The sequence below is a fragment of the Siniperca chuatsi genome, linkage group LG8 (assembly GCF_020085105.1).
Source record: "Siniperca chuatsi isolate FFG_IHB_CAS linkage group LG8, ASM2008510v1, whole genome shotgun sequence".
NCBI lineage: Eukaryota > Metazoa > Chordata > Actinopteri > Centrarchiformes > Sinipercidae > Siniperca > Siniperca chuatsi.
This window is the reverse complement of record NC_058049.1, coordinates 23016373-23036333: the sequence shown is the minus strand read 5'-3', so window position 1 is coordinate 23036333 and position 19961 is coordinate 23016373. Positions and strand designations below refer to the sequence as shown.

General features: G+C 41.4%; 3 protein-coding genes across 4 annotated transcripts; all 3 read right to left on the bottom strand.

The window, feature by feature from the left end:
- On the bottom strand, positions 1–2679 carry cxxc5b (CXXC finger protein 5b). Its single transcript, XM_044204284.1, has 2 exons — positions 2447–2679; positions 1–1615 (listed from the first exon to the last, which is right to left on the bottom strand). The coding sequence occupies exon 2, from the start codon at positions 1413–1415 to the stop codon at positions 522–524; it is 894 nt and encodes a 297-aa protein (XP_044060219.1). The 5' UTR covers positions 1416–1615; positions 2447–2679; the 3' UTR covers positions 1–521.
- Positions 2680–4384: 1705 nt separating this feature from the next.
- On the bottom strand, positions 4385–7348 carry zgc:110843 (uncharacterized protein LOC541492 homolog). The gene is made up of 3 exons (XM_044204287.1): positions 7148–7348; positions 6171–6373; positions 4385–5382 (listed from the first exon to the last, which is right to left on the bottom strand). Exons 1-3 carry the CDS (start codon positions 7233–7235, stop codon positions 5293–5295), a joined length of 381 nt encoding a protein of 126 aa, XP_044060222.1. The 5' UTR covers positions 7236–7348; the 3' UTR covers positions 4385–5292.
- A 1316-nt stretch (positions 7349–8664) lies between these two features.
- ube2d2 (ubiquitin-conjugating enzyme E2D 2 (UBC4/5 homolog, yeast)) lies at positions 8665–19127 on the bottom strand. Of its 2 annotated transcripts, none has more exons than XM_044204285.1 (7): positions 18837–19127; positions 16942–17005; positions 12564–12595; positions 12153–12230; positions 11858–11963; positions 11284–11377; positions 8665–9955 (listed from the first exon to the last, which is right to left on the bottom strand). In XM_044204285.1, exons 1-7 carry the CDS (start codon positions 18858–18860, stop codon positions 9910–9912), a joined length of 444 nt encoding a protein of 147 aa, XP_044060220.1. In that variant the 5' UTR covers positions 18861–19127; the 3' UTR covers positions 8665–9909. The 2 variants fall into 2 exon arrangements, with proteins under 2 accessions (XP_044060220.1, XP_044060221.1); XM_044204286.1 differs by lacking the exon at positions 18837–19127 and adding an exon at positions 18319–18463.
- Between the last annotated feature and the right edge of the window lie 834 nt (positions 19128–19961).

Genomic DNA, 19961 nt, shown 5'->3' with positions numbered 1-19961 from the left:
CACATGGCCAATTTCTTTTATTTCAAAAGGGCAAACAGAGCTATACAGTACAAGTTGCACATGAAATAATTTAGCCTAGGCTGAACTCATTCATTTCTTACTGATGCAGTGACGTCAGAACAACAGAAACAAAACTCCCTATTAGAAACAAAACATTTGGCTCTTTTTTTTATGTTGAAACACAATACATCCAAACTGGAAAGGGATGTAAAAAAAGACATAATGTTTTCCAGATATTTACAGTCTATTTACAGCATTTTTGTCGTCATCTAAATATTGACACACATTGGTATCCTTCTTTCTCTCCTCTCCAATTCACTGATTGTCAAAAGAAAGGATGGGAACGAGTGTGGACATTCTTAAACAGAGCTGCAGCTCCTCACTAAACACAAGATCTCTGAAGATCTTTGAACCATAGTCTCCCTGTTAACATGGTGTCCTGTGTGTTTTTATTAAAACTGCAGCTCCTCAACAATCATTCAACCAGGATCCTCAGACAAATGCTGCCACCACATACATTACTATCCATCTAAGGCGCCGTTGCTTCTCTCCTGTGCCAGACCCAAAGTAAAGTCGGAGCCCCTTAGATCAAACCCAGACACTCTGCTCTCAAACCCAGGACCTCCCGGCTTCCTCTTCAGCTCCTCACACTTCCTGTATTTACAGATCTGGTGTCCCCTCTTGCGATTGCGGCAGCTGCTGCACTGTTCGCAGTTCGTCTGACGCCGACAAGGTACGCACTCCCCACACCTCTTCCTCTTCCTTCTCCCTCCACTGCCCCCGCCCAGGGAGCCAGGAGAGTAGCCCTCGGCCACCAGCCCCTCGATGCCATCAGCTCCCATGGCCGCGCTCCTCCAGTGGCCTCCCCCCATCTGGAAGCCTGCCAGGGGGAACAGAGCGGGGCTGAAGGGGAACCAGGCACCCAGGAAAGGTTGGAAGTCAGTGCCACATCCAGAGGAGTCCTCTTCCTCCTCCTCCGGCCCGGATCCACCTCCCTCCCGGTCCCCCTTCCCCCCCTTTGCCTCTGCAGCCTCTCTTTTAGCTGGCTGGCTGCTCTGTGCACCCAGGCCGGCCTGCTCTGTGGTGGCGGGGGTCAGAGCCAGCAGCCCGGCGCGCATCAGCAGCTCTGCGGCGTGGGCCAGGTGGAGCCCGCTGGGCGACTCCCACATGTCGGGCCAGGAGGGGGCCCGGCGAGGCTTAGTGTGTGCAGGCTGGGTGGCCCGCTGCTGGGCCGGGGAGGGCTGGATCAGGCCTTTGACGTCCACGGCTGGGGATGGTGTGGAGATGTAATGGGAGAGGCTGTAGGGGTGGTTGGAGCGCTTAAGGCTGGGTCTCAGTGGCTCATTGGGGATTTTAGCGCTGCTGTGGGCCTGATCTGGGGAGGAAGGGCCAGCGATGTCTACAGCGGTGGACATAGCAGTGGCTGTGTGTGGGGGTGTCTGTCCTTGTGTGTGTGTGTGTGTGTGTGTGTGTGCGTGGGAGGAGAGGTGAAGGAGAAGGGGACTGAAGCCGATGCGGGGTTGACAACCGTCCTGCTGTTACTTCAGCCAAAATGGCAAGCCTTGGCCTGTGTCCCTATTCCCATTCTCTGCAGCAGCCTCAGAGTCCTGGAGAGCTAGAAATGAATAGGGGATGAAGAGAGGAAGGTTAAGAATAGAAATGTTGGAGAGACGAATACAGAAAGAGAGTAAACAGAGGGGACGAAAATGGAAGATATTTCTCAGCCACTAAACAGTCAGAGAATCAGAATGTAGAGAATCTGTGTTTAAAGAGAAATATAACATATATGTATACAGATTTAGAAATAAGACTGCTTGACTAGAGATGAACAGACCCATGTATCAGACAGAGTGCATGCCTTGCCAATGATTTCCGCATACAGGAGGCAGTATCCCTTTAAGAATTTCACGGTATATCAATGCAATCAATAACAGAGCGACAACAATATGCAAAGATATGCGCATATGCGCAGGTCAAATGTGGAGCGCGCTTTTCAAATACATTTTGACGACTGCTGTTATGTGTGCCAGCCAAAGCTTAAGCTAAACATTGAAAGACTATATAGTGGACCGCAAAAAAAACAGGCTGTCTTTTGTCTGGTATCGACGACGAGGAGCGAGGTGCGCAACGATGCGGTTTCTGTGGATAAAAAAAGACCAGGCTATATTCCATATCCACATTTGTAGAAAAACTACTGCTGCGATTAAACACGGGACATATATGTTGTTACAGGACAACCGTGGAAACCCTTTGATGGGTCGATCGGGAGCCGATCGATCATTTCACCGTAATTAACGTTACCTAAGAAGACGGTGCTCGACCGACGCCACGGCGAGCTGACCACAGTCCGAGTGGTCGCTGCGACACGGCGCTGCGCGCAGGAAAAGGCGACAAAACAAAAACAGCGAAAACCAACAAGAAGTATTGGTAAAACGTCTCCACTTACCTTCTAAATACAGCCCAAACTCTCCTGTCAAATATATGATGAAGTCATGAACTAATGGCGTGGTGATTGTAGCGTATATGGACGGCGGAGCTGCCGATTCCTCCTCCACCTCTCCGTCCCGGAGGGTCTGCAAACACTCTGCACGGAATTTGGGGGCGTCGCTCAAAATGCGAAGTGGACTCTGCAGCCGAGACCGTGGTCAGAGCGACCCCATAATATCCACAGGAACAGCTCAACATACACAGTGTGAATACTATAGGATGACAAATGAAACGCAGCATTAATGTCCATCAGTACCACTCATCCAATACACTCAATTAACATGTGCGTGGAAATGATCGCCAAGGAACATCTCTTATCCCTATTTTATAATAAATATTAGAGATACCCTAAACATTACACAAAGAACTATATATAACAAATATTATAAAGATAACAAATATATCAAAATATCATCAGGTCCATTTATTACCTCCCTGCTGAAGAACGCATGCGTCATTAAATCCTTATCATAATGTTTTTTTTATTAGGATTATAAATTTATTACAGCCGTCTACTTACTGCAATGCATACGGCTTCATCTCAATGCATTGCCTTTAAAGCTATGCCAGTTACCCCAATTCATTCATAATTCCTGTTTAGCCAATGAAAGCACTTCTGTAAACTCGGGCTGTGTGTTGAAAAAAAAACCTTTGTAGAGTGAAGTAGAATGTAACATCTGACATTTATAAATTACCTGAATTCAAAACAACGCCAGTGCAAAATTGCTGTGCTTATTATAGGCCTACAGTAGCAAATTAGCGATGATGAGGCTGGAATTGCATTAAAGTGGAAAATGTGAACAGATGCTTTATCGTTTTTGCTTATTTGGAACAACACACATTTATTAACATGAATTTGATGAAAAGGTGTCAGATTTTGTCAAAAAGCTAATTTTCATCTGCAGTCTCTCGGCAGGTTGATGTTATACATTACTTGATGTTTTAACATTACATTTTTAAAATGTACCACATTTTCTACGGTCTTCATTATCAGTTTTATCCAAACCGGAAGCGTGTGCCATATGCCTTGCCTTTACACTTACACTATTATTCATACGTAATGCCCGCTGAACTCAGTGTGCTGGCTTCGCTGTCACATATTGTCGACATAATTAAGTCGAATTAAAAACAACAACAACAAAAAAGAATACTTTCAACATAAAAAATAATGTTCACCAAACATAGGCCTACTCGCTCAGGAAAACAGAATTCCAGCCAATTAGCAGTCAAAGTCTGTTAGCCTGTTTAGCACGAATAGCCGACATGCGAATGTTCCTCCACTTCTAAAGCGCGTACAACGTAAATATTGTCTTTACAGCAGACATATTGTCCCTCAGCGTACTGTTGAGCTGCCTGTTATAGGGGTGACTCCTCACACAGGGATAAGGGAGTCCACTCCACCTCTTGTGAGAGTCCTCCGTTGCATCTGGCACGCAGCCAGATACCTCGTGCTTGTGTGCGTGCGTGCGTGTGTCACTATGGGAGCAGGGGCCCACCGTACTCGCGTACACTGTCTGGACTGGACTATCCGTGTAAACACAGCGTCTTCTAGTGGTCACCACAAACACGGCTACATCTTAAAATGGCCACTGGTGCTGGTGGACACTGCAGCAAGGCAGGCCCCCTCACCTCCAGCCAAGGCCTCTCTCTCTCTCTCTCACACACACACACACACTGCCACTGCAGTCACCACACCAGGCTGTTTACTCATTATCCCTGTCCACTGTTAATCCATAAACACACTGCTCTGCCTCGCTGCTAACAGAGGTGAAGTGGTTCAGTGAAGTGCATTTGATCCTGTGGTTAAAAAAACAAAACAAACAAACAAATGTAGAGTTTGGCCGCAGGCCCTGCAGCAAGTAACACCTCCTAAAAATAAATAAGTGAGGCCTACAAATCAGATCACTCGACAAGTTTTATTCACAATATACAGAACAATGAATCATCAAGTCAGACACGCCGCAGCCAGTAGAAAATAAATCTAATGAAAAAGCAAAATAGATCATTTGTAAGCAGAGTTTTTACCTTTGAACACTTTACAGATTAAATACAAGTTTCCTCAGAAAGCAGACAGTAACTGGTTACAAACAGCAGATAGTGTTTCAACACATCAAGATTGGAGATTATTTCATTTAAGACAAACATCACTTCAATTTCCTCGGACTAAGCAGCTCTTTGTGCAAAAATCATAACATGTAACGTTCATACGGGTTGTGTGTGTTGAGACTCTGGGTTGAGGGCTGTGGATTTAAATATAAGGCCTTTGCTGAATTCAAATGGAATACTGGACTGACTGACGTAAAGAGCTGCCAGTTCATTATGTTTCAACCACCTGCTCCACACCTAGAGGAGTCAAAAAGGGAGGGGACACAGGTGACGGCAGGCGTGAAGGTACAATGCCTGCATAGTGAAATATGTCACTTATATCAGGTCCGGTGAGAATTTTAACAAAAACTTCACACGAAGCAGGTCAAAATGCAACTGCGCGGTCATAGTACCTCCACGTCTGACTGTGCTGATTGTCGAAGTCCCTTCCTTGTCTCTCCTCAAATGACCTTTGATTTCAAAGTCATGTGGGTTAATGTAGGAACAGTGTGGAAAGTATGAAAATCAAAATTCATCAACAGTTTTAGCACTTTGAGTTTCTGTTGTGGGCTATAAAGAATATCCACCGTTTGGGTCAACTGTGACTGTCATACCGTAACCATCAGCGTGACACTGCAATGATGATGGTAAATGATGGGACAAACTGGGGCCGGGTGCATGAGAAGTCAAGGGATGGGCGGGGTTCTCGGATTGGTTGGCTTAAGCATCCTTCTTTTTGATGATGAGCGGTCCGACGTTGTCCCCGGTTTCCTCGTTGTGTTTGGTGTGCGCTCCGTCGCAGTAAGGGAACTGCAAGGCGAACGCACAGTGTTAGAGGAAAACAAAAGTCAAAACATTCAACTTTGCAGACTTAAACAAAGGTTTTAAACTCTGATGGTGGATCTTGTTTATGCAAAAGAGTTCTCTCCCTCTTGCGGACTTCAAGCGTAACTTAAGGACATTTCAGTATGAGGCCTTTTTTGTGTGTTTTTGATTATTTCGTGGCGTTTTTTGCCTTTATTGATAGTGACAGGTAGAGGCAGACAGGAAATGGGGAGAGAGAGGGGTATGACATGCAACAAAGGTCGCGAGCTGGAATCGAACCGTCGACGGTCGCAACCATGCGGCATGCGTAACCATTGGGCTATCAAGGCGCTGCAGGTCTATCATTTTAAAATGTAACCTCTACACAAAATGATAGCTGCCAACTCAGTTAAATTCAGACTCTTACAAACACTAGAGGTCAGTGTCACCAAGTGTTCACTTTACTCCTGCATCGCACTTCAGCCAACACTAACACTAACGACAGTATTCAGAGCTCTATGGGTTGAAAGGGGTGTTACAGCTAAGGATTACCATTAGCAGTCAAAGGAAAAACACATGGCTGTGCCATCAATGACTGGGATGTGATCAGAAGTGCAACATGTGTGGAAGTCTGGCGCCACAAACAGCAGTAGGACCTTTAATTGTGGAAAGCTAAGGGAATTTTGGACCCCTAATAAGTTAATTTGCTAGCTTAGAAGGTCCAATAACAGTTACTCAAACACTAAGCTAAAGTGCAACTATGAATGCCTCTGAAGTAGCTGCTGAGGCCTGACCTTCTTTGACTTCCAGCAGCGGCAGTACACAGCCTTGGTGCCGATGTCCTCCATGTCGAAGCTGTGGACCACTTTGGGACTATCTTTACTGATGGATGTGTTCACCTGGCCCTTTTTACAGCTCCGCCCGCTCAGGTAATGGCTGACTAGGAAACCTCCAACAGCTGCAACCACTGCAACCGGCACCGCAACCACCAAATGCTCTGGAGAGAGAGAGTCATGATGGGCAATATGGATACAGAAAAGTAATTCTGCCAAAATAATACACCCGCTTTGCATGTTGCATCATCAGAGGTAGGATTTCCATTTAACAGGGCTTGTCTATTAGATACAACAACAAGAAAACATGAGGTGGTATGGGCTATGGCTGTTCATTTTGACCAGGAGTTGTGAAATTGTCCGTTTTTGCAAGGTAATGATGGGGATTATCCAGATCCACAGAGCATCACATGATGTAGAGTCGTAAAATAAGAGGAACAGGGGCCCTGTTGTCAGTCTGGATCAGCAGGTTGGTGATTAGCTGCTTCGCTAGAGCGGCTGGAGGCCATGATACATTAACGTAACGTTACTCCTACTGTAGATGGTGGGATCGCCTCCAAGTATGGCATCAGCTGATGGTCCAAAACTATCTAAATGACCGTCTAAAGTTGGAAACGCAACATGTGGCTGTGTCCAACGCGGCTACCTGGCCAGTTAGCTAGCTAAATTGCTGTTAGCCAGCTAAGGAATGTTGACATTGCAACAAATAAGTAACTAACTTTAGAAATTAAATTAGCATTTTAAGGCCTGTGCATTAAATGTACTAGAAGTAGTCTCCATACAATCGTGCTGTATCCTAAAAACTATTTTGACCGCAAGGTTAGCTGTTACTTGGCTGGGGTAACGTTGGGTCGCAGACATGTCAAGTTTACATTGAGCGGCAGACGACACTCATTTAGCTAATGCTGGCATGCTATTAGCTAGCTTTAATACTTTACCTTTTGATATTCTGAATCCCGAGCTGGCTAATGAGGGAATTGGAGGCACTGACAGCTGTGGCATAACAGGTAAACTTTGGGTTGTCATGTTTTCCCTGGACGGTGTGTTGTTTGTGGTCAGCGATCAACAGCAAGGTCAGCCAGGGAGTCTTATCAGAAGTCGGTCCGCTCCAGAAGGGCCGTGCTTGGCCTACTACGTCACTATGCAGCAACCAATGAGGTCTGAGGAGGGAGAGTCATATCCTGCCAGATCAAGAGGCTTTACCCCGAGCCTCCAGCGTACTTCCGGCTTCGCTTTAGCGCTGTTTGAAGACTGAACTGCGGCGATAATCTGAGATTTGATCCATGAATTTTCTTTCCCTAGATAATGATGATACAAGGGTTTCACGTTAACGTCTACGAAAATCTCGTTTCCATGTGGATTCGAGTATATTTTCATGTGAAAGTTAATTCTTGACCGCGGGAACAGTAGTTTGATTGGATAATCTTATTTCTAGGTCCATCTATCTTTTTCGGGAGCTTTCAACCACATTTCACAGCCTCCATCGGCGAATGGAGTTGCTTAGTTGGTAGCTAATAAGCAAACTTTGAGTAAAGACAACTGTCAAAAAAATTATGTTAAAACGTTGCATTTGCCTCTAAAGATTAAAGATTATGACGATATGAATAACTGATGCTTTAATTAAGTTATATGTAACAGATGTGAACTATTTTGCTATGATGTTAGATATATATCACTCAGTTAAATTACATATTGCACACTAGGACACGACAGTTGATTCCAAAGGATGTCACTGGAGGAGAATCATCTTGGCGGCTGCGAGCTTTGGTGAGTCCCCATTTCCCTTTCAAAGTGTTATTTCTCTTGAACCAAGTAAATGCGATGATGAGCCAAAACATCCCTTTCTGGATTTAATTTGATAAACTTATTTTGACAGAAAAAAAAATAACTCAGCGTCCCTCTTTAGCGACTAGTTGTTGATGTATGAACACAGAATCGCCATCAATTGAAATTTTGTGCACTCAAATTACTTTACATAAAAGCACCACCAGAAGGCGACAAAACAACCCAGCACCATGAACATTAAAAAAAAAAACAAACCCAAACACTGGAATTTTAAGTAATAATGTCTGAAGGTAAGGCTTCTTGGAATAATATATTAATGCAATTAATTTTATTACTCGGTAAATGCACTCTTTTAAACCCATATATTTGAAGTTTAGTTCCCCACTCACATGAAAAAGCACAAGCACACAGAAAACATGTAACTACATCTTTCACACTTCCTATCTGAATTCTGAACAACTTCAAAACACTTCAAGCTTCAGTGAAGTTTTACAATGAATGTAATGATAGTGATTTTAATAACAGTGATAGTGTGGTAATAGCAGGTACTATTCATCCTGTCAAATGCCTGTAAAACTGGGTCATGGATGTGAATGCTTCACATGTCCCTTTGCTACCTGTGTATGTTCTCCAACAGGACCTGAGAATGAGTCAGCACAGGAGTCATGGGTTTTTATTACACAGTTTAATCAACACACAAAGCTCAACGAGCCTCTCAGGTAATTCAATATACAGAGGTTTTGTGCAAGAAGAGTGGGTTCTCCTCGCACCCAGAGCCCAAGCCAGTCCCATAGCCATTTAAGATGTTAGCCTCTAATTTAACAATAGCAAAAAACAAAAAAAGAAAACAAAAAAAAGCAACCTAAAGAGTTATGGCGGGGAGGGGGGAGGGAATAAAAACACAGGTTAAACTAAGAAAAATAACTTGCTTAAATACCTGGTCCAGAACCTCCACTTTGTGAATAAAGAAAAGTTGGTGGTAGTGGTGGGGGTGACATGGGGTTACATTTGTGCGTGCATGTGTGTCTATGTGTGTGTATCAAGGGGTCAACTTGGATTAGGTAGGGTGGGAGGGGAGTCAGGAGCAGGAGGTGTGGGGATAAATTCAAGTCCTTTCATAGAATCCAACAGAAGACCAAAATAGGCCATGTGCATTTTTTTCTATTTTCTGCAATGATTTCTTTTACGTATTTATTGTATAAAATACAGAGTGCCCTTCGACTCGCGTGCGAAAAACTGCTTTCTTGAATTGTCACCTCTACAGATGGGAATTACAAGGACAACAAAACAAGAAATGGTGCAGAGTGTAAAAATCCCTCTACCTTATTGTCCCCCCACCCCCCTAAAAAATTAGGGAAATAAAGAAAAAAATAAAGGTCCCATCAAAGTTTTACAGATGCTCCAAGGAATGCTTTTAGTGATGTCTGGGAAGGTGGGTGAGGATGCAGGCGTGTAGGAAAAAAAAAAGGGGGGGGGCTGCAACAGCCCAACCTGCATGGTGACAAAATGTAATGGAATACAGAAGTCAGGAGATGGGGTCAGAGGTCACAAGGGAGGGAGGTGGTGTAAAAGGAGTAAGGAGAGATGGGTATTACCATTGCAAGTTGACAATATGTACACTGGAGGGTGGGCGGGTGAGCTGAGAGGCGGGAGGGGGGAGGGGGGCGGAGTCAAACAGAGACAGAGGAAGAAGGGAGAGAGAAAGAGAAAATGTAGGGAGTGGGGCAGAGGGAGTTTTACAGGTACTCTGGTGAAGGGGAGGCGTGGCTCAAAGAAAGCACTCCAATGGAAACCAACAAGATCTTGTTTTAAACTTTTCATTTGTTTGAATGGTTTTTTGTTTGTTTTCTCTTTACGTCTGAAGCTCCCCTAATCTTATGTCGTAGAGGTGGTTGGCCATGATTCTACCCCAACACTACATTGCATACTTTTGTGTCCATTCCCGAGCTATTTTGTTGTACCTGTGAACAAGCACACAAGAGAGAGAAAGACAGAGAAAGGGAGTTGTTAGTTGTTTAGCCCTTTTAAAAACCAACATATTAGGATTTTGTAACATCTTTTAAATAAAAATCTGTAGGCAAGTTGCAACACTGTCACCTCCATTAATTTCCAAGTGTACATCATAAGTTTTTGCTGCTATCCTTGCAGCAGCAGAGAAGCCAGCTGGATGGCACTCTACAAGGGCACATACAGTTCTGCCAGCAGGTTTGTTTTTATTTCCTCTTCCCACTGCAGAAAACTGCCAGGAGTCAATGCTGTTGGCCAATTAGCAACAGGAAGAACCGTTTAAGCACAGATATGGCACAACCAAACTAATAGCCATTCTCACTGTACTGATTATGTTTATATTAAGCTTGTTGGTGCGTGATACTTACTGTACCAGGGGATACCAAATGGGACAACGAGGCAAAAGAGCTAATATTGGTTTGGATTTCCTCTTATTTCTGTTTATCATGTCCTCTGAGCGGGGAGGTGTACATACCCCTCAGCAGAAACGCATTTGGAAATCTTGTGTGATTGATAAACAGCATCATATTTGGATACTTTGGACTGAGGACACAGTCAAAATAGTTATGTTGTAAAAATTAGTACACTTTATATAATAATAACAAAAGACATGCCACGTTTTCTAAAGGGTCATTCCAGTATTTTAAAACCTGGGCCCCATTTTTACATATTTTGGGATCCAAATGACTAATAGGCACAGAAAGTTTTGGAATTGGTCCAAAAGATCGCCTCAGCCGGCAGCTGCGAAACGGGCTGCAATGTAATCACTGGGGGCAATTGTGCCCGTCAAAGGTACGTCCACTAAAAAGTGCTTTTGCCACTGACAGGCTCCGATTGTTATTCAAAGCGACTGACAACATTATGGAAAGGATCCCTACAGAGATAGAGCTTTTTGTTAAAGAGTAAGATCCTTTTTGTTTTACCAAAAACAGAAGTCTCACTCTGAAATCTCGCAAGAGGTGCGTTGTTGCAGGAAGATGATGGTGGAAACATGAGTCAGTAAGTCGTCAACCAAATGATTGAAAATCAATAATCATTATCAAGATGGAGCTTCTGTAGCCATCAGTAGCCAGTTTGTGACGCTGACTTTGATCAGAACAGGCTTTAACACAGCTCCACCCAGGCCGGCGGAGACTTGAAATTCGATCAGTTTGGGCTGCAGATTGTCTCAACAATAAAGGCTGGTAACCCAAAGCATCATGTTGACAAGAGGCATGAAGCATGGAAACACATCCGAATACACCCAAATGATGTCGGAAACAACATGAAACAAATAACGTACTTTTCCCTGTCCGTCTTGTAGATGCGGGCGATCTCGGGTACTAAGGGGTCATCCGGGTTTGGGTCGCACAGCAGAGAGCAGATGGACAGGAGGACTGGAATGGACAAGGTTAAGAGTTAACCAATCAGTATTCAGAAATAAAAACAGATATTTTCAGAATTCATGTCACTTTCCTTCGCATGACCCTTGGATGCAAGTTAGGCAGAGTATTTGTCACGGCTATAGAACTGTTGATAATACATGTAATTATGATTTTTTTTTTTTTTTTTTTTTTTTTACTCTTGTGCATGAGGGACACCATTTCTAAGCATGGTCTGTAATAACCCAGCACTGGATGAAGAGAACTAAAGCTGAAATTAACAGAGATAAATACTCAAGTTTAATAGGACCTCTGCATGAAAAATGTTGAAATATATATCTTTTGTGGAAAGCATTTTCATTTAAAAAAAAAAAAAGAGGGAAGCAACATGTTTACCCTGTTCCTTTTTCTTGTTTATAAAGGCAGTAGCATCTGCTATTTATCTGTAACCATATGTGCAGTTAAAAGTCTGAAGGCCAGTAAGAAACAGCCTACCTTTGGAGATGGTGAGAGCTGGAGACCACTGTGATCGCAGAATGTCAAGACAAATGCTGCCGTTGCTGTTGATATTTGGGTGGTAGATTCTTGTGGTAAATGCAACCTGAAAACAGACAGAGAGAAAAGAAATGTAGGGGGAGGGGGTAAGGAAGAGGGGCAGAGGAGGGTGAGAGGAACAACAGGAAACTGAATGAAGTAAGGCTGTGGCATGTTTTAGCAGGCAAGAGGCACTGCGACTTTGTTTATGTATGCTGCTTCTTTGTATGTTTGTGTCCATCTATGTCTTGCTTACCTTTGGCGGTTTGAAGGGGTAGTCTGTGGGAAAGTGTATGGTCAAGAAGAAAACCCCGCTCTGGTAAGGACTGTCATTCTAATCCAGAGAGAGAGAAACCCATTCATCTCATTAGTGACTGAAGTGAAAGGATGACAAATAAATATAATATAAAATTAAATACTAGGGCTGCTGTCAACCTACAAAAATGTTGGCTGACTAGAACTTGACCCTCTCACTGACTAAATTGATGACGTAAGCAGTCATTTCAGTTTACCATAGTCCCATCAGATGCTGTATTGGTTAAGCACTGTTTAAAGAGCACAATTCAGGTCTTGAGAGTATAAAATAATGACAAGACTATTCTGTCACCATGTGTGTGAATGTTAATTCCCATTAAAAACTCAAGCAGTAAACCAAGTGAATACTTACAGGTCCCATTATTGTGGCTTGCCAGTGAAACACTGAAACAAAAAAAACAGAAATTGGTTATGAAACACTAAGAACACAATGTGTGGAAGACAAGTGTTAGAATAAATAATGCCACATGATGTGTGCATGTTTATTTGTACAGTTGAATAACAGACTCTTACATAAAGTGCAACTCAGGACAAATATTCTTGGAAACAGGTTGTTTTTTTGTTTTGTTTTGTTTTTTTTTTTTTTTTTTAAATTGTAAAGGGTAATATAATGGAAATAGACTCACAGTTACGTTCAGAAATTAGTTCTTATATGAATAATATCAAAAGTACTGCTTAAAAGGAAAATGTTACCCTGACATGAGGTATAATTTAAATGAAAGCTTGGACAACTAATTGTGACAACAAAAACAAGCTATCAAAATTTCATTAGGCAACATTTAAACCTTTCTGATTCAAGCATCCTGTTTAGATCTGAGGACAAATGTCGCACTGAAAAAAATAAAGTAAACCACAGCAATGATGGGTTACAAGAAACACTTTCTTGTAGTTTATAGGTAAGTGGTTTATTTGCTTTTGGATGACAGGAAGCGACACGTAAAGAACGACGTTGCTGCTACTGATTTTTCCCACGGTGCTATTTCAGTGTCAAAAAGGTGCCACACACACACACACACACACGCTAAAGATGCACAAATATGTTGTGTATCACAAATGAATCAAGAGTAAAGATGGTAATTAAGAACTGATGTCAATTTCGTATGAACTCTAAATTGTCAGATTTCTGAGAATGTTTTAGCTCCGACACTACCAATTCCTCTTATCAATGCCTGTACACTAGAATGACCTAATCCATGCGCTACAGAATGCATGCTCACTTGGAACAGTTTTTTCTTTATGCCATTAAAATGTATTGCATGAAAAACAATCAAATATGTCTGCACATTTTACCAAACTGATTTCAACCATGGCTGAGTTACATGTTAACTTATCACTGTGATAAAACACTATTTGTTTCGTAAAGAGTTGTTTCATTGGTTAGTTACAAGTAGTTCAACCAATCAATTCCACACTACCAAATGCGAAGATATTTTTTGATATGAATTCTAATGATGTGTAAAAATGTTGACAGAAAACTGCACAACAATCAGTGGTCCATAATGGCAGCGCTTTTTATGTGGAGGAAAGCACTCTCGACACTGTATTAGCAAAACAGGACAAGATGAACCTTAAAATGGTTAAATTGGAGTTAAAAACCCAACATATAGCAGAACAACTGCAACACAGCTCCGAAATGTAGCAATTCCAGCGTGTCACCACAAAGAAGGAAGTGATCACGTCATGTCTAATACAATGCAAGACATTGACGTCATCAAAATAAAAGATTGACGCTATGTTACAAAGAATTGACTAACAAATATTCAAGTAACTGATTGAGCAAATGATAAACAGAACTAGACTGATGATTAAGGGCATTATTTGATTCTCACAACATGTAATATCCTAACTGTGCCTACATTAGGTGAGCGGTATCACATCTGTGTTACCTTCGCTGCTATTATGTTATTAGCAGCAAGTTGCCCACTTTCAGACAGGAAAGATGTGGCTCTAAGTATAGACAGTGGACGCAGTCAATACAAGGGGTCATGTTTGGGTTACTTGACGATGAACAGTAAAATTCCCCAGAGAACAGTAATGCACCTGTCAGTATAAACATCAGCTCACTGATGGGTGTTTGTTGTGGATCACCAGAGCAGAACAACAGTTCCACAACTGGAAATGAAAATTACACATCTATTTGAATGATTAAAAGATGAAATTATATAAGCTTGTTAGAAATCTCTCTTTGCCTGTGCATTGCACCATATTAGGAAAATTCACAAATCTTGCAGCATGTTTATTCTTTGGCCTAAAGCCTTTTCAAGTCCTGTTACAGATAACATGTACAGGGGATTGACACAACACCCATAACACTGATATTCTGTCCTCCACATATTTAGGTGAAGTTGGGGGGGGATATTAAAATATAGATTCACCTTTCAATGTAATGCAGTCGACCACAACACCAGCATTTGAAACCAAGACCTCGCTGAGTCCCAACAAAAATGATCATCATAAGATTCACAAAAGGTGTATTTATCATAGGGCTATTGTACTGAATTGCATTATATTGTACAGGTGTTCATGATATTGTGCACATTCTTGTACACACAACTACATTCAAAAAACATAACCTAGCCTACTGTGGTATGCTTATTACACTATGGACAAATCCATTGTTGCTTGAACATTTTAAAACAATAACACAAACTTACATAACACACACACACACTTCACGTGACCTACATTACAAACTGACCATATGTATATTGATCTTCTTTAGCTTCCACAGTGCGAGAGGGGTAAATAATTTTTATCAAATGACACAAAAAGGTATAAACAAGTTTCTACTGCATGTGGCTAGAGTGTTTATAGTAAGGTAGCTGATGAAAAGATGTCAAATTAAAAGTGCTATCCTGCAGTCGTTTAGATACCTTCACTATCATTAACTGGCCAACATTCTGCATGTACAAAGGGTGACTGGTGCCCACCCAACTAATTATTTGCTGTAAGCCTGCTCAGGGAAACATCTGTCTAACAATAATTTGGCTCCATAAATCCACGTATCAGTGTCCACTATTTATGGCAACCAGGAGATTCTGATACCTTTATGGCGTGTCACCCATTGAATATCAGGTTTTTATTCACCAATGCCATTTCCTCTTGATAATGTAACACTAACACTTAAAATGGCTTAAAAAACACAACACCACCACCACACAGACCATCGAAGCGGTGTGAAATTGTGGTTGTTTACCAGTTAACCTGATAAGTCCATCACTGAAGGTCAGTGTGTATTCTAAAAACACTGACTTGAAACAAAGATAAAAGGTTTTGAGTGTCTGTATTTACTGTCTTCTTTGACTTTTTTTAAACAACAGTTTCTACCACGTAAGACGCATTCAAAACGTAAGTCACAACATCATGGAGATGGACAATGAACTTTAAAAGCGGTTGAGAAATGAGTGAACAGCAAGAATATCAAAGCAGAGACACGGGCCGCGGGGATGTTAAAGGCAGAGCTTTGAACTGCTGGTAGCATGAGACACTCTCACGGGCTGCGTGCAGTCCGCACACAGCCAGCAGTTATACTGCTAAAATACAGTAGATCATAAATAAACAAACATGCAGCAATTTTACATTTTTCTATAATTGAATTATATGGTGTAACCACATTCAAACAGATTTTCTTTAGTGATAATATTTTCAGAGGATTATCTGTCAAAATACCATGACAAATTTGGAAGCTAACCTGTACCCTTGTTTGGGTGGTATTACAATTATGTTGGAATGCAGTGAATGTGATACATTTGTCTAAACAATGTATTTATTTCTGTTTATTTTAAAAATCTATTAATTTCTGTATTATGACAGCTGCTGACAGCAGCAGTTGACACTAGTAAGAAAAACATGCTTTCCGTCATTGTCTTTGTTTTTACTGACAACCTTTAAAATAAAATATTTGTTTCCAAGGAAATATCTATAGTATGTATGAAATGTATTTAATCCTATGTACTTAAATTAACAGAAAAACTGAGTTCATGAATGCCCTGAGTTTTACTTTTGAATAAATCTGTATTAGGATAACAAATCTAAGGTGGATAATGAATAAAAATCACAGTCCCTATTTACTCATACATATCAAAAGAATAAAATACTAGCCAGACGAGAATTCCCTTTATATCTACCCTGAAAGTAAAGTGAAATTGACGTGTAGCAATGGAGTTGGGAATATTATGCCTTTTATAATGAACCAGTATTTTCACAAGAGGCAGTCCAGGTATTTCCTGGATCTGCTTGCTCAAAAAACAGGAGTATTTCCTTAATTCAGTTAAATGCAGTGGACTCCACACATCAAAAGCCAGCACCTTCACTGATGCTTGTATTTTCCTTTCTAAGTTACAATACTTACGCTTGAAAACACTGTATGTATTCAAGTTGCAGTCTGTGGTAATTGAAATATTGTGGACAAGTTTCCACATTCAAACTAAACATAATCATAAAATGTGACGTGAGAGAGCGGATCTGGAGACCGTTCATATCTAGCTTACAGGTGAAAGGCTAAATCTACATGGTCTGTAATAAATTAGAATATAAGACATTCCTTTTGGTGTCATTTGTGAGTATTTTGACTAACACATATATATTTCTGGGGGTTGACTTGTTTAATTAAATGATCTGCCCAAAATAAGGGATGGCTAAACCAGGAATTTGTTTTAGAGTAATGTTCAATTTAGAACCCCAGTCACACACAGGTACCAGGAAAGTGCTGGTTTAGATAATGAACTTACTGTCATCTCCTACTGGTCCTGCAGAACACTGGGCTGGTGGGTCCCGTGCCAAGTCGTTCAACTCCTTAGACAAACAAATGACAAGTCAGTTGATCAGGTCCTGCAGTATTTTAAGTGTTTCCACAAACAATAACCTACATAACAGAAAAAAAACAACAACTAAATAATATCTTAACCGGGAATTGCAACACAAAAACATCACAAAAAACGAAATTCCTGGAAAAAGATCTTTAATAATCTGATACTAATACCTACTAATAATCTGATGGGTTTTGTTTATACAACTTAACAGGCCCATTATGAGCCCTCTGTATAGTTGACTAAATCACTGCTTGTTAACAGATCTGAAGGCGGGTGCCACTGCATTTGCTACAAAGTCTCACTGCAATAGTAACAACTCAAAAGGCAATTCCTACTGACACAACATTACAGCAGCACCGTGAGCTTTGATTACTGAAGTGACCGCTATTACGTAATAGCATTTCTCCAGGTACAGCAGGTAGTACAGGTGATAGCAAAACTGAGATCACGGCGATATGACAACAGATGTTTTACTATAACCAAGACAGCCTGGTGAACTGGGTGTAAGCTAGTTGTGTGTAGCCCAGTGTAACGTTATGGTGCAAACGTTAGCTAAGCGCAAATGCTAGGTGTTCAGCTCCGACAACAGAACAGGATGTCAAGTCACAGAAACATTATGCTGGCTGGTCAGCCACATCACGACATGGGCTAACGTTACTAGAGGAAGTAACATCGACAAAACAAAACACAACATTCAGCTAACTCAATCAAACAAACGGTATAATAACGATATGCTGCTCGCCTGCTGTCAGCAACATGGCATCAACGGCGAACAACGCGTGGGGCCTGTTTTTACCACAGCGACACACTGCTAAGTATCACTAGCGTTTCCCAATGTATTGCTCGTTTGTCGAGTACACACAATTGCAATGTCAAGTACAAACAATAACACGCCTATTTTATCATGACTACTTAAAATACCTACAGGTTCATAAGGTGCATAACGAAGACAATATAATGAAAAAACAGGGAACATATAGTACGCTAGCTTAGGCTACATCCAGCCATATCTCTGGGCTTTTACAGATGTACTTAAATGCATACATTTTCGACTACACAGAACAGAAAGAAAGAGCAAGTCGGTTAATAAAATAAGCGCGTGAGTCCTCTTAAAATAAGCTAACGTTAGAGTTAACATTACCGCTAGCTCGATAACTTAGGCTATCTGTCAAATCAAGGAGCGAGTTAAGCAAGCTTAAGTAAGTGCAATAAATACGGTTAGCTACCTTCACTACCATACAGGGGAACTACTAAGGAGTTACCTGATAGCTTAAGACACTTACGAATGGAACCTACCGTTTCTTTACTGTAAAGATGTAGCGTTACTGTAGTAAGCTAGCTTGATCAGAAGAACCCTTTAGCTTGTCTGAGTTAGCCAGCCACCAGGACAGCTAATGTTAGCCAGAAACAGCTAACACACCGCTAATATCATTAACTAGTAACCGGCATAGCTAACATTCCAGTATATCCAGAATTAGAAATTAAAATACTAATGAAGTAAGGCTGACGACAGTGAACCTATGTGACACAACCAAGAGCAGTTAATGTAACGTACTTGTAAGACTAACGGTTCAGTTGGCCCATTTGTAGCAGCACTGGTGAACACAGACAGGCGGCGCATTGCTGCTCTCACTGTCGTCACTCGCTATTCAGAGACCGTTAGCTGGCAGTTGAAACCAAGCCTGAGTTATTTAGTCAATATTTTTAAAAATATTCTGTTTAATAAACTCGACAACAAACATCAGATGGGCAACCTTGGAATTAAATCCCTAACGAAACTGCGAAATCCTGGGCCTCGTCGTTCACTTCCTTACCTTGTGAATTCTTTTCAGAGCCATTGTTGTGCTAGCGGTTCTGTCAGGGAAAACGTGCAATTAAAAAGACGATTGATGTCACTGGCCGTTGGTAATGCTACAACTTAGTTATCCTAGAACACCGTTACTGTACACTCAATTTAATGATCGCTACCAGAAGGAACCACCGTTAAAATTTCGACGCGAAACTGAAAGATAGAAGGGGTAGAACCGCGGTCCTTCCTCCTACTGCAGCGGCTACCAAATCACTGCGGCCTGTGTTCTGCCAGCAGCAACAACGACAAGACTTCCGAACTGAACTCTTCACAATAAAGACCTCATCGCAATTAGGCCTACTCTGACGACAACGTTGATTTTACACTAAACTTTACAAATGATATGTAAAAATGATCCTGATTGGCTGTACTTTATCCTCAGAAAAAAAAATTGCGGACCCTCAAAATCAGTCACACTGTTCACAATTCCTCTTTGACTGTACTTTGTGTGTCTCTATAGGCTACTATGAAACGCTGCTCTGACTGACTATTATCAGAATCAGGATCAGAAATACTTTATTGATCCCCGAGGGGAAACTCTTTTGTTACAGCAACTCACTATCACGTCAGTGCACACTGGAATAGAAGTACTAAGCAAAAAATATAATACACTATAATACAGGTAAGATAAATTAAGTACCAAGTGGATATAAGTATAAAATTAAAATAAGTGTGAAGTACAAAGTGGGTTTACCGGTTGATGATAATAATACGGTATACAGTAATAGTGCATGAACTGTCAAGTTAAGTGTAGCTTATTAAGATTATAATGAGACGGTGGATATTGCACAGCAGTAATAGAAGTGTGAATAAATATCAATAAATTCAACTGAAAATATATTATAAGTATATTGCACAGCAGTATTAACACAGAATATTGCACAATTATGTCAAGTATTGCAGTGATGTTAATGATCAATGTCCAGTTTAATGACTTAGGGTCAAATAGCCTGACACTTAGAGGGAGGAGTTAAAGAGTTTGATGGCCACAGGCAGGAATGACTTCCTGTGGCGCTCTGTGGTGCATTTTGGGGGGGTGAGTCTTCCGCTGAAGGTACTCCTTTGTTTGACCAAAGCTGTCTGCACTAAG

What these genes read in the sequence shown, in the direction of transcription:
- ube2d2 (XM_044204285.1), bottom strand. Translation starts at nt 18,860, where the DNA reads ATGGCTCTGAAAAGAATTCACAAG. An exon ending in CTCTGAAAAGAATTCACAAG is followed by an intron (nt 17,006 to 18,836) that starts GTAAGGAAGTGA and finishes TGTTTGTCTAAG; the next exon opens with GAGTTGAACGACTTGGCACG. An exon ending in AAGCCACAATAATGGGACCT is followed by an intron (nt 12,231 to 12,563) that starts GTAAGTATTCAC and finishes TCTCTGGATTAG; the next exon opens with AATGACAGTCCTTACCAGAG.
- cxxc5b (XM_044204284.1), bottom strand. Translation starts at nt 1,415, where the DNA reads ATGTCCACCGCTGTAGACATCGCTGGCCCTTCCTCCCCAGATCAGGCC.
- zgc:110843 (XM_044204287.1), bottom strand. Translation starts at nt 7,235, where the DNA reads ATGACAACCCAAAGTTTACCTGTTATGCCACAGCTGTCAGTGCCTCCA. An exon ending in GGGATTCAGAATATCAAAAG is followed by an intron (nt 6,374 to 7,147) that starts GTAAAGTATTAA and finishes CTCTCTCTCCAG; the next exon opens with AGCATTTGGTGGTTGCGGTG. An exon ending in GCTGCTGGAAGTCAAAGAAG is followed by an intron (nt 5,383 to 6,170) that starts GTCAGGCCTCAG and finishes TTCGCCTTGCAG; the next exon opens with TTCCCTTACTGCGACGGAGC.